The sequence below is a fragment of the Budorcas taxicolor genome, chromosome 2 (assembly GCF_023091745.1).
Source record: "Budorcas taxicolor isolate Tak-1 chromosome 2, Takin1.1, whole genome shotgun sequence".
In the NCBI taxonomy this organism is placed as follows: domain Eukaryota; kingdom Metazoa; phylum Chordata; class Mammalia; order Artiodactyla; family Bovidae; genus Budorcas; species Budorcas taxicolor.
This window is the reverse complement of record NC_068911.1, coordinates 74,616,299-74,630,588: the sequence shown is the minus strand read 5'-3', so window position 1 is coordinate 74,630,588 and position 14,290 is coordinate 74,616,299. Positions and strand designations below refer to the sequence as shown.

At 36.1% G+C, this 14,290-nt stretch overlaps 1 protein-coding gene across 1 annotated transcript in view; it reads right to left on the bottom strand.

The window, feature by feature from the left end:
* The window catches only part of SCN1A (sodium voltage-gated channel alpha subunit 1), a 92,677-nt gene that overhangs the window by 6,343 nt on the left and 72,044 nt on the right, over nt 1–14,290 (bottom strand). Inside the window, exons 21-23 of the mRNA XM_052664148.1 lie at nt 5,848–6,129; nt 3,496–3,549; nt 1,384–1,521 (exon numbers count right to left, since the gene is read on the bottom strand). Of these exons, the coding sequence (XP_052520108.1) occupies nt 1,384–1,521; nt 3,496–3,549; nt 5,848–6,129 (474 nt within the window). The remainder of the gene's footprint in view (nt 1–1,383; nt 1,522–3,495; nt 3,550–5,847; nt 6,130–14,290) is intronic.

Genomic DNA, 14,290 nt, shown 5'->3' with positions numbered 1-14,290 from the left:
GGAAACTGGGGAAGTTGGTAGAAGAGTTGGGGGAAAAGTCAAAGTCATAAGTTTGGCAGTTATGTGACAGGCCAGTAGTTACAGACAACTGGAATTCAGGCTAATAAGTGAAATGAAATAGCTTGATAATGATGACAGAGTAATATTAGTAATAACAAAGGAGGGCATGTCCTATAGTGAAAGAGTCTCATACAATGAAAGCAATTATATAATAGGAAAACAGACTGAACAAATGAGATGAAGGATCAGTACCTGAAGGAAGAAATACAAATGGCAAAAAAAACCCCTTGAAAACATATTTGAACCTACTAATAATAAAAGACATGAAAATGAAAATTAAATACAATTTTCATATATCAAATAACAAGTATCAAAAAACAGAGAGAATGTTTGATGCTAGTGTATCAGTGGTGACCTAAGCAGAGCCATATGCTGTTATTGGTAGTATGAGTAGGAAAGCAAAACACTTTATCTGGGAATCTACCTTAAAGAAATCGTTAAAGTCTCCAGTTTTTTTGGCACAAAGAGTTTAGACCAGGCACTACTTAATCCTTAAAGGTTAAAAATAAACTATATCATCAGTCTACTTGGAAATGGTTAAGTAAATTATGAAAATGTATATATAAATGATTAAAAAGGGAAATGTATATGTTGTCAAAAATAATTTATAGATAAAATAATTTCAGTAATAAGAATGTGTATATAAAAAGTTTATACAGCAAAACATAAAATATGAATAGTGGTTATTCCTGAGTAAAGATATTTCTTTACTTTCAATTTTATGATAATGTACATATATAATTAGATAATAAGTGGGCTTTATAAATGATACTAATTAATAAAGAACTTTCAATTCAAAGCTAGAACTGATAGCTTATAATTAATATCACGGAGAATGAAGTGGGAATATATAAAAGGAGCCAATAAAGAATTTTAAAGTGTGAAAAGAAGCACCAGAAGAAGCTTCCATCTCATGTATAATTTGTTGCATTCTAAAGGTTTTTGTTGGACAATATATTTTAAGGGGAGATGTCATAGGGATAAACAATAAGCTGAGTCTGGGAAAGAGGTATATGTCTGTGTGTCTGTGTTCTCTTCCAGTTCTTTTTTAGTTTTTTTTTTTTTTTTAAGAGAAAATGTGGTCCCTGAAATTTATTTGTTTGTTTTTATTTAAAGAGGAGATTTTGTGAGCCTAGGCACAGAAATATGGAACAGTCATTCTTGGCAAAGACATGGGCAGTGAATGGCAGAGAGGATGCATGCAAAAAATAGATTGTAATATATCACCCCTTTTGGTATCTGAGCTAAAATACTCATTTGGTATTGAAAGCCCTCTAAATGATTTATTATCTTGGTGGGAGAGAAAATATTAGAAATACTTATCTTCTTTTTCTGCTGGTTGAAATTATCTATGATGACACCAATAAACAGGTTCAAGGTAAAGAAGGACCCAAAGATGATGAAAATAACAAAGTAAAGATACATGTATAGACTTTCCTCATACTTAGGCTGGAGTTCCACCTACCAAAGGAGAATATTTTTTAAGACATTATAATACATTTGATGCCGGAAGTCATTGTTGCTTTTTCACAAGAATAGATAAGAAAATTTTTAGTAATACTTAAGCAGTACTTTTATTTCCTCTAAATCAGCTACTTCTAAAAATAATCTCTGAAATTAGCCTTTAGGATAATTTTTTAAGTGAAAAGTGAGGTGTTATGTAAAAAATACCATAAAATGATTTAGAAAATTTTTTTTTCTAACTACAAATACAACCAATATCTTGCCTTGGACAGTAGTATACTAAATTTGGCAATTTTTAACATACTGCATTTTGATAATTTAAAAATTACTAGTGAAAACATTTTATGTCAGTAAATATGTGTAGATTATGTTTAGAAATAATCATTCCTGATGTGTGGATTTATTTAGTAAACAAGAATTGAGTTATTTATTTATTTAGATGTTTGACCCTGCCTATAACAGTGTAACAGTCACTGAATTTTTCAGATTAAGTAGACATTAAACTGTCACTAGTGGTAAGGAACCTGCTTGCCAATGCAGGAGACGTTAAAGACTTGGTTTCGATCCCTGGGTTGGGAAGATCTGCTGGAAGAGGGCATGGCAACCCACTCCAGTACTCTTGCCTGGAAAATCCCATGGACAGAGAAGCCTGGTGGGCTACAGTCCATAGGATTGTGAAGAGTCAGATCCAACTAAAGGGGACTTAGCATCCAACTGGACATGCCATCTGCTAAATCCTCAACCAGTTATTTAATCTCTAGAGTGTACACATGAGAAATAAGCATTTGAGCTTTTACTTAGTGTGTAATAAAGACATAAAGGAGTCACTATAAGGCAGACAGTGCCCTAATATGTTCATATCCTCCTAAAAGATATTAGAGTTAAAAACCAGCCAAACACACAAAACAAAATAATAACAAAGTAAAATAACTCTGGAGGATATCAGGAAAGTACTCAACACAAAACTAGAATCATTTATGGAAAATGTATATCAAGAAAGATAAAAGGGAGCCTCTTAGGTCAGTTTAAAGATTAAGGGGCAAAAGTCATCCATCATGATTATAGGCTAAACAGATGGGACCTAAGAATGGAAAGACAGAGAGAAAATACTAAATTGTACAAAATTTGAAGAGCAGATTTGGAATGAGCATGGATTTTAATTCTTCTTGAAGTCTAAAAAAGGCTGTAGTAGGAGAAATGAAAAAAGTAGGTCTTAGGTGATAGAAACTTAAAGGAAACTGTTGATCATAGAAGTGATAACAGTATCTGTAAAGGCTCCAGTAAATTTATGGATCATATAAAGGGCGTGCCCCAGATGGCTCAGTGGTAAAGAATCTGCCTACAACACAGGAGACCCAGGTTCATTTCCTGGGTCAGGAAGATCCCCTGGAGAAGAGAAGGGCAACCACTCCAGTATTCTTGCCTGGAGAATCCCATGGACAGAGGAGCCTGGTGGGCTACAGTCCAGAGGGTCACAAAGAGTCAGACATGACTGAAGTGACGGAGCACAGTGTATCATCACATAAAGGAATGGATTTTAAAGTGGCTGTTACAGAAATCTTACACTGCCTAGACAACTTCCTTAACTTGTCCAATATGGAGGGTAAACTATCCATGGCAATCATATATTTCTTCACATTTGTTTTATCACCCCAAAATTATTAATGAGTATGTAGTTGATAGATTGAAAGGAAACAAAATAGAAAAATAGTCAATAGAAGGATATTTGTTAGTTGTTAAACATATGACTGTGTTACTTTAGTTGCGCTTCTGTTTTGATATATCCTAGTAAGATTTCAGATAAATACTGCTATGTGCGTGCATACTACTGCTATACTTGAGTACTGAATCATACTTTTTCTTTTAAAAAAATCATTGTAAAATCATTCCATGTAGCTGCTATGCTCTGTTAAATTATTTTTAGTGTCTAATCAGTATTGTGAAAAGACTTAGAATGTAAAGAATACTTACATTTCTGGAATCAACTGCTGCATACATTATATCCATCCATCCCTTAAATGTGGCCTATTAAAAAGGACATGCATGTTTTATTTTGGGGTAAAAGTAATTCAGACCTGATATTCAATAAATATCCTTACTGATACATTTCTTTAAAAGGAACATTTTAAAAAGACATCTCAAAACAAATTTTACATGGATTTTGGACCAACAATATCTCAGCAAGTCTCTTCATTTCTAGACCATATAATGGTCTAGAAATGGTCCTCTGATATATCCTCCTGCTTGACAACCAACTGACAAATACTTTTCAGTTCTTTAGTTAATGGAATCATGCAGTTTAAAGTGCTATCAAGATTTGGCGGAATACTTTTAGAAAGTCTTAACAAATGCCAACACATTTGGCAAACTTCATAGTAGCAAAACAGCTACATCTCAGACCTGATGGTCATCCGCTGAACTCTGTATACAAGGTGAGCCAAGTGACTGAAAGCTTGCGATTTCTCGGTTGTAACACTCTAAAGATCATACAGGTAGCCAAAAAGTCAGTTGCAGCTAACATTTTAAGAATTTTGAAGTGTAACATCAGAAATAATCCTATCTTCCACTTTCTTTTCTGCAATTTTTGATGAGAGTGAGTTAATTTGGGTAAGAAAAGTGAGAGTAGTACAGTAGACACTTGGTATTCCAAGTGTAATAATTTATAGTAACTTGATACTTGTGAACACTATGGACCTGAGAGGATTATTCCTTAGTCAGAAAGTCTAGCAAAAAGCTTTTAGCATCTGTATCTTAACACGTCTTTGTTTTTGTAACACTAATGCTTATGAAGTGGTAGATGTTATGGGAAGTAAGTCAAGTATGGGTGCTTGTGATGGCAATGAAGAAAAAGTAAAGACTCTTAGCTAGAAAATAGAACTTATTTGTCTATCAAAGAGGGAAATTTTGAATGTGTCAATGGCTGAGGTCAATGACAGAACAAGTTCATTACATACTAGGTACAAAAGCAGTAAAAGGTGATTCAAAGGACCATTTCAATGAATTGCTAACCAACAGAGAGATGATTCTATATATAGCCAAGTGTAAATCAGTACTTTGGTAGCAGAATTTATGTACTGGCTTTGTACAGCATCTTTACCCTAGCATTTTAAGGGATTGCTTGAAATTTTCAATTTTTCTTTCTCAATTTTATGGAGGAAGTGACATACATTAGTGATATTTACAAGTGTGGTTATCAGTTAAGGGTTAGGGTAAGTGGCCAAGGAAATAACATCATGTGTCTACTATAATATTCAAAGAAATCATACTTGTCCAAATTTTAAAAATCTCTATTTCAATTCCATGAACATTTAGAGTAAATCAGAAACAACTACAAGAGAAGTAAGAATTTCTAACAAGAAGGTAGAAAGAACTTGCAAAAGAACCATAGTACTCTGAAAGAGATGCAGGAGAATTTTGATCAGTGCAAGTTTGTTTGCTTGCTTAATCTCCTGGTTGAACAGTTGGAAACACAACCCTCATGAAATAAAATAGATTTCTACCCTAAGGACTATAGAACCATAGGAACAAATTTATGTAGTTTTTTTTTTTAAATATGAGTTTTCAGTGGCCAAAATAGAGCAGTATTTTACAATGTTTTTCAAATACTCTGGACTCTTTTTATCCACTGCTTTGTGATGCAGTTGCGGTCAGAAGCTGCATCAAATGAAAATGTTCAAGAGGCCACCATCTTTTATGTTTTTATATATTGTGAATGGTTTTTCAGTCTTAGAGACCCAGTAGTGAAAACATTAATATTTAGAGGAAAAAAAGACTTCTATAATTGTACTAAAGGCCATTTGCGATGGGATAACAGCTGCTTGTGTTTCATTTCTGTTTCTGAGTGCTAACTGGTATTATTCCATTTCACTATGAGGATCTAATCCTAAAGCCTAAATATCATTCCACAATCTTCAATCCAAATAACATAACTCAGTAGCAATTAATTCTCACCAATTTGTTATAATCCAGTCAGGTGTGTTTAGGGTGTGTGTTTGAGGGGAGGGGGTGATCCATCAGTGGAACAAGCTTTCCAATTGCAATAGGAAAATATTACCAGATTTGTTGATTTAGTCATCAACTTGTTCATATGGGAAGAGAGAATCATAGGAGAATAACTGAAATACCTGGCCACTATCAACTATGTCTTCACTGTTTAAATATACTGACACTTCCACCCATCTGGGCTCCTAAGCTTGTACTAATAAATCAAAATTAGAAAAAAGGATGTACACATTTTCTTAGTACTACACAAAGGCTGTATGTCATCACTTTGTTATTATTCCAGACAATAAACACATTTCAGAGAAAAGAGTGTTCACTTACAACTTGAAGCAAAGAGAGATACCCAAATCCTACATTATCAAAGTTTACTTTCACATTTTTCCAGCGAGCAGTCTCATTTCTTTCTATTAGTATTAGGCAATCAGAATGATTATTCACTTCGCTGATGTCAAACATGTCACCAGTTGTGGTGTTAACACAGTGGTAGAATTTGCCAGCAAACAAATTTACGCCCATGATGCTGAAAATTAGCCAGAATATAAGACAAACCAGAAGTACATTCATGATGGATGGAATTGCTCCTAAAAGGGCATTCACAACCACCTAATACACAAATGGAAAAAAAGAAAAGTCAGAATTCTTGTTGGTTAAATGAAAAAACATTATCCCCCTAGTAATCTTTAGTGATTCTTTTTTTAATATCAAGACTATTCTAAGATATTTAAAAGCAAAATAAAAAAGTCTTAAAATGAAATATATTCTTTCATAAGTATACATTTAGAGAAATGAATATAGACAATATAACAAAGATAAAAAGTTTTTTAAAAGAGAGGAGACAGTACTAAAAGGTTAAAGGGAAAACAAAATCAGAGGAATTTGCTGCCAGATGAAGCCATAAAATTTGTTTATTAGAAAAAGAGAAGTAAGAAATCCTATCAGAGAAGATTAACTCATTAAACAAAGCAATATATTAAAGAATGAAACTAAAATATTGGGGCAAGAGTTGATTTGATTGACTGATATATTTTAATAAACTAAAAAAATTCAGGTGTATAAATATAAAAATATTATTGAATACCTAAATAATTTTGTCCTTAATTATTCATGCATCACTATGACTAATAATAATTTTTGCATAAGAAGCAAGACAATTTAGCATCATGTATTTCATTAGATCATCACATAGCTTATTTCAAGCTCCAGTCATATCAGTTGTTTCATTTACTGAGTTTAATTTGATAAACTTATTTTAAATGAAACATAGTAGAAATCAGTTTCTTAGGAAAATAAGAAAAGGAGAGATGTCATATTTGGGGTGATAGTGCCCAAATCTGATGTGATTACCTCAAGTTCTGTGCTAAATATCTACCTTTATTTTTTTTAATGGAAGCATTTTTTCCCTTTTTATCTTTATTCTTGGACCATAAGTTAAAAATCTGTGTTTTAATATTTAGCAACACTGTAGGGATGACTGTCTTTGCTTCCTTCTCTATAGTTCCCTTTGGAGATACACATGAATAGCTAAGAGAGAAAGACAGGCCCTAATATGCTCCTAAGTAGCAGATGATGCCTCAGACTTGAGCATTCATAGCTAAATTGAATTCTGCCTGTGTATTTCTATCATTCTTGATCTAAAAGAAACAACAGGCATCAAAATATCTTCTACCTGCCATTTGATACCAATGTGTTTTTAGAACAAATTTTTTGACTGTCTGAACACAAGAACAGATGAGGAACTTCCTTATGCTTCTGAGCTGTGTTTAAAGTCTATCAAGAACTCTAGGCCTTCTGGAATTACAATACAGTGTGATAAATGAGCCAAAAGAAGTAAAAACTGTTAATGACAAAGAGGGGAATGAGAATGAAACAATGAAGTCAGCTGAGTTATCTAGGCAGATCCAGATGATGTGAGCTATGCAAGCCTACCAAGTTGACACATGGCCCCTCACCTTATCTCATGTGGCCATCTGTTTTAATACAATTGAATGAATAAGTCTTTATTTCTTACTTCACTTTAAATGTGTGGATACACTTAGATTTCTTTGGATTCAAGATTTGAAAGCTGAAATCAAGTTTTTATTCCTCTCCTTTTCCAAACATTTTGCCTACCATCCAGATTAAAAAGCTGCTTCTACTGTGTATACAAAGCACTTTTAAAACCTACAACACCCCGCTTAGGCCATAAGCAGAACACTGATTACCTATAGCTATTTCTTGAGTTCTTTTCATATTCATCTGCAGGTCTCACATTTTTCTTCAAAACCTTTCTCACCTTTTTCACTTCTCAATCTTCATGATTGCCATCCAGTTCTGATATCTGTTACTACCAACTTGTACTACTGTCTTCCAATTGTCTCTTTAATTCACGTAAGATGAATTTTCTTCAACTCTCATTTAAAGTTATTTAATGACTTTCCACTGATTATCAAATATTTGCCTTACCTACCACAGCCTTGTCTAACTCAGTGAAACTAAGCCATGCCCATGAGGCCACCCAAGATAGGCGGGTCATGGTGGAGAGGTCTGACAGAATGTGGTCCACTGGAGAAGGGAATGGCAAACCACTTCAGTATTCTTGCCTTGAGAACCCCATGAACAGTATGAAAAGGCAAAATGATAGGATGCTGAGAGAGGAACTCCCCAGGTCAGTAGGTGCCCAATATGCTACTGGAGATCAGTGGAGAAATAACTCCAGAAAGAATGAAGGGATAGAGCCAAAGCAAAAACAATACCCAGTTGTGGATGTGACTGCTCACAGAAGCAAGGTCCAATGCTATAAAGAGCAATATTGCATAGGAACCTGGAATGTCAGGTCCATGAATAAAGGCAAATTGGAAATGGCCAAACAAGAGATGCCAAGAGTGAACGTCGACATTCTAGGAATCAGCAAACTAAAATGGACTGGAATGGGTGAATTTAACTCAGATGACCATTATATCTACTACTGCGGGCAGGAATCCCTTAGAAAAAATGGAGTAGCCATCATGGTCAACAAGAGAGTCCGAAATATAGTACTTGGATGCAATCTCAAAAACGACAGAATGATCTCTGTTCGTTCCCAAGGCAAACCATTCAATATCACAGTAATCCAAGCCTATGCCCCAACCAGTAATGCTAAAGAAGCTGAAGTTGAATGGTTCCATGAAGACCTACAAGACCTTCTAGAACTAACACCCAAAAAAGATGTCCTTTTCATTATAGGGAACTGGAATGCAAAAGTAGGAAGTCAAGAAACACCTGGAGTAACAGGCAAATATGGCCTTGGAATGCGGAATGAAGCAGGGCAAAGACTAATAGAGTTTTGCCAAGAAAATGCACTGGTCATAGCAAACACCCTCTTCCAAAAACACAAGAGAAGACTCTACACATGGACATCACCAGATTGTCAACACCGAAATCAGACTGATTATATTCTTTGCAGCTAAAGGTGGAGAAGCTCTATACAGTCAACAAAAACAAGACTAGGAGCTGACTGTGGCTCAGATCATGAACTCCTTATTGCCAAATTCAGACTGAAATTGAAGAAAGTAGGGAAAACCACTAGACCATTCAGGTATGACCTAAATCAAATCCCTTATGATTATACAGTGCAAGTGAGAAATAGATTTAAGGGACTAGATCTGATAGATAGAGTGCCTGATGAACTATGGAATGAGGTTCATGACATTGTACAGGAGACAGGGATCAAGACCATGCCCATGGGAAAGAAATGCAAAAAAGCAAAATGGCTGTCTGAAGAGACCTTACAAATAGCTGTGAAAAGAAGAGAAGTGAAAAGCAAAGGAGAAAAGGAAAGATATAAGCATCTGAATGCAGAGTTCCAGAGAATAGCAAGAAGAGATAAGAAAGTCTTCCTCACTGATCAATGCAAAGAAATAGAGGAAAACAACAGAATGGGAAAGACTAGAGATTTCTTCAAGAAAATTAGAGATACCAAGGGAACATTTCATGCAAAGATGGGCTCAATAAAGGACAGAAATGGTCTGGACCTAACGGAAGCAGAAGATATTAAAAAGAGGTGGCAGGAATACACAGAAAAACTGTACAAAAAAGATCTTCATGACCAAGATAATCACGATGGTGTGATCACCCACCTAGAGCCATATATCCTGGAATGTGAAGTCAAGTGGGCCTTAGAAAGCGTCACTACGAACAAAGCTAGTGGAAGTGATGGAATTCCAATTGAGCTGTTTCAAATCCTGAAAGATGATGCTGTGAAAGTGCTGCACTCAATATGCCAGCCAATTTGGAAAACTCAGCAATGGCCACAGGACTGGAAAAGGTCAGTTTTCATTCCAATCCCAAAGAAAGGCAATGCCAAAGAATGCTCAAACTACTGAAAAATTGCACTCATCTCACAAGCTAGTAAAGTAATGCTCAAAATTCTCCAAGCCAGGCTTCAGTAATATGTGAACTGTGAACTTCCACATGTTCAATCTGATTTTAGAAAAGGTAGAGGAACCAGAGATCAAATTGCCAACATCTGCTGGATCATGGAAAAAGCAAGAGAGTTCCAGAAAAACATCTATTTCTGCTTTATTGACTATGCCAAAGCCTTTGACTGTGGATCACAATAAACTGTGGAAAATTCTGAAAGAGATGGGAATACCCAGCCACCTGACCTGCCTCTTAAGAAACCTATATGCAGGTCAGGAAGCAACAGTTAGAACTGGACATGGAACAACAGACTGGTTCCAAATAGGAAAAGGAGTATGTCAAGGCTGTATATTACCACCCTGCTTATTTAACTTATATGCAGAGTACATCATGAGAAGCGCTGGGCTGGAAGAAGCACAAGCTGGAATCAAGATTGCCGGGAGAAATATCAATCACCTCAAATATGCAGATAACACCACCCTTATGGCAGAAAGTGAAGAGGAAGTAAAAAGCCTGTTGATAAAAGTGAAAGTGGAGAATGAAAAAGTTGGCTTAAAGCTCAACATTCAGAAAACGAAGATAATGGCATCCGGTCCCATCACTTCATGGGAAATAGATGGGGAAACAGTGGAAACAGTGTCAGACTTTATTTTTTTGGGCTCCAAAATCACTGCAGATGATGATTGCAGCCATTAAATTAAAAGACGCTTACTCCTTGGAAGGAAATTTATGACCAACTTAGATAGCATATTGAAAAACGGAGACATTACTTTGCCAACAAAGGTCCGTCTCGTCAAGGCTATGGTTTTTCCAGCGGTCATGTATGGATGTGAGAGTTGGACTGTGAAGAAGGCTGAGCGCCGAAGAATTGATGCTTTTGAACTGTGGTGTTGGAGAAGACTCTTGAGAGTCCCTTGGACTGCAAGGAGATCCAACCAGTGCATTGTGAAGGAGATCAACCCTGGGATTTCCCTGGAAGGAATGATGCTAAAGCTGAAATTCCAGTACTTTGGCCACCTCATGCGAAGAGTTGACTCATTGGAAGAGACTCTGATGCTTGAAGGGATTGGGGGCAGGAGGAGAAGGGGACGACAGAGGATGAGATGGCTGGATGGCATCACTGACTTGATGGATGTGAGTCTGAGTGAACTCCGGGAGTTGGTGATGGACAGGGAGGCCTGGCGTGCTGCGATTCATGGGGTCACAAAGAGTCGGACACGACTGAGCAACTGAACTGAACTGATGTTCAAATCACTGCTCAATCTATATGTCTAATTTTAACTTCACTAGCTACCTAGCCTTCATGCCAATCCAACTAATGTAGCTACCATATGCTAATAACACTACCAGAGAATTGAGACACCATTTCCTTTGAAATTCCTTGTCCACTTCCTCCCCTTCTGAAACACTTTTCTTCTCACTAGCTGCATTTCAAGCAGCACTTTTGTCATGAAGCCTCACTTCCGCTCAATTTAGCCTCCAAGATAGAGATGTTTCCTCTTTTGAATTAAAAAATTAGAAGTCTAGCACTGGACAGGACTATAGAGATACTTTGCTACTGCATTCTCATTTGGAAAATGAGAAAAATGAGCTGAGCCAGCTTCAGTGCAGAATGCAGACTATGGGTGGCATCGAGTGCCTCTTCCTCTCCCCTGCACTGATTGTCCCTAGAGTCGCTCCTATTTATCTGCTCCCCAGACTGCTCTGCAGTAGAGTTAACTGCATTCCCGTAATCTTGACAGATGGTAGGCTTTTTCTTTACTTCAGATAAAAATATATATTTGTGAATTCTCCAAGGCTTTGAGTACTTTTAATATAGGGCTATAAAAATGGTGACTGAATGAATGAAGTAAAGGCTAACTTAGTATTTATTGATCAAAACAAATTTTAAATGTTATTTCTAGATATAGGAATGAGAATAAAGAGCTGTACACAAAAGATGTGGGGTTGGCTGATAGGTCTGAGGGGTTTCCTTTGAAACTAGGGATTAGATTTGCATTCAAATTAACTCTATGTAACACACCACACAAGCAAGTGCTCTGCAGTAGCATGCTTCGAGATACATTTACAACGTTCACATACATTTGGTACAGAGAAAAGGTTTATTTTTATAAGATAAAAGGTCTTACTCTACAGAGATCCATCTATTCTTAAAATTTCATTAAATTAGACAATGAGGGATGTGAGAAAGGACTCACATCCCAAGAGCCCCAAGCCCTCTCTTGGTTCAGCACAGAGAGAGGTGTATTAACTCCTTTCTGGCTCCAGGGAACTGCAGTAATTGGTTTCCAGGTGGTGAAGGCACTAGGCAGAACAGGACTAATCAACTTGAAAGGACAGACTGAGGTTTCAGGCTGCATCAAAGGAGGTGCAGAAGAAAGGAACTATCTTATAAATTAACACAAAAGGTGCTTCTCCTCACAACCGTTGTGCACAGCATCATCCTACAGAATTTCTGTATTTTAGCACAACTCACTGTTATAGAAACTGTCTCTGGTTCGTTATCTCCTTCTTAAGTAAATCAACACAAAATGAGAAATTGACAATTAAACATGCAAATTAATGTTGGGAATTTTGATACATGAAGAAATGTCCTCTTGCCTAAATAAATTGCCTTTGAACTTCAAATCAATACTACTCGCGGATTCTACTGCTGCTTTCATCAAAATACTGAAAAGACTGTGAATAAAAATCAAAAGTAGGCAAAGTAGAAGTCACCCCTTTTAAAGTATGAAGAAAAGTATAAAATCTTTTAAAAACCTAATGTCTTCATTTGTGTTGTGGGATTTACTTAAGGTAATTACTATTGAGAGATAAGATGTATCAATCATCCAAACAAAAATACTAATGTTTTCTCTCCCTCAGAAATAACTATCATCTTTGCACATTATCCCAAACTTTAAGAATCAATAAAATGTGGGGCTTCCCAGGTAGCTCACTGGTTAAGAACCTGCCTGCTAATGCAGGAGAAACAGGAGATGTGAGTTTGATCCCTGGGTGGGGAAGATTCCCTGGAAGAGGAAATGGCGACCCACTCCAGTATTCTTGCCTGGGAAATTCCATGGACAGAGGAGACTAGTGAGCTACAGTCCACGGGATTGCAAAGAGTCAGACACAGCTGAGCACAGCACAGCAGCAGCAGATTCATTTTTATTTAGGTGTTCACTGTGCTGTCTTCTAAGGTTAGTTGGGAGTGATGTATTCTATGAAGTCAGTTTATGCATTAAATACTATCTTAATACACATGATATTTTATTTCTAGGTAGGTGTTCTTGTCTGTATAATTCAAATAAGTGGATCCTTTCAAATTTACTTTTCCTATTTAAAACACAAATCACATTTGCTCAGTCAACTCTATCTTAATATATCTTTGTTTTTTTGCATTTGGAAAATAACCCCTATAAACTTACACTTAATAAAACATGAGAATGATCACACAATCAATTCCAGTCTATGAAACCTGGGATTTTTACACTCCAGCATCTGCTCACACAGATCAAAAAGGCAAGAAGCCACTGTTGGTAACTTGATATTAATTTTCAGGACTCAGAGCAATGTAGAAAATAACAAGGGTACTTTTAAATGACTCAAAGAGCATCACTCAACTTGACAAGTTAAAAATTTCATTCAACCATTCTGAACCAGGGTCCCCCCCCATCACCAATCAGATAGATAATCTCCCCATAAATGGATAACTTGATATACACACATCTAATCAGATTCAGTGAAACTTAATAAGGATATCAACAGCTGGGCTTCAAATCCACAGAGGGTAAATTCACAAAAGGTATTTTTCTCAAAAGAAAAGTAAAGGCATTTGAAAATAGGGGATTATAATGTAAATATTGTATTTTTATTACTGTGGTACAATAGTACCCCTCCCAACCCCTCCCTCATCCCACTACACAAAGTCACAGTGAAAGGTTGAAAGGAAGCAAAAGGGGTAATACAGTACCCATAATAAAGGGCTGAGGGGCGGAACCAGCGCTCCACCCCATCCAAGTTGGAGCAAGATTATCCTATACAAAATAGAAATATATAGTTTGTTATTAGTTAGAAATCTGATATGACAGAACAGTTGGTGTTACTTTTCGTATATGATGCTCTCTGTCTGTTTCCCTATCAATCAAGACTTGAGTTCTTTTGAAAAAAAAAAGATATTTAAGATTTCCTAGATAAGGAAATTGAAAATACAAAATGTATTTTACTCAAGTTATTCATGACATCAATTCACTCAGTTCAATTTTACAAGTTGAAAAATTTGGACTGGAAATTTGAAATACAATAAATGTTTCAAAGCTGTCAGCCAGAAATGTGCATAAAACATGCAAAACATAAAGGGCAAAGTGATGATAATTTATTTCTCACTTTCTAACTTCTTATCAAG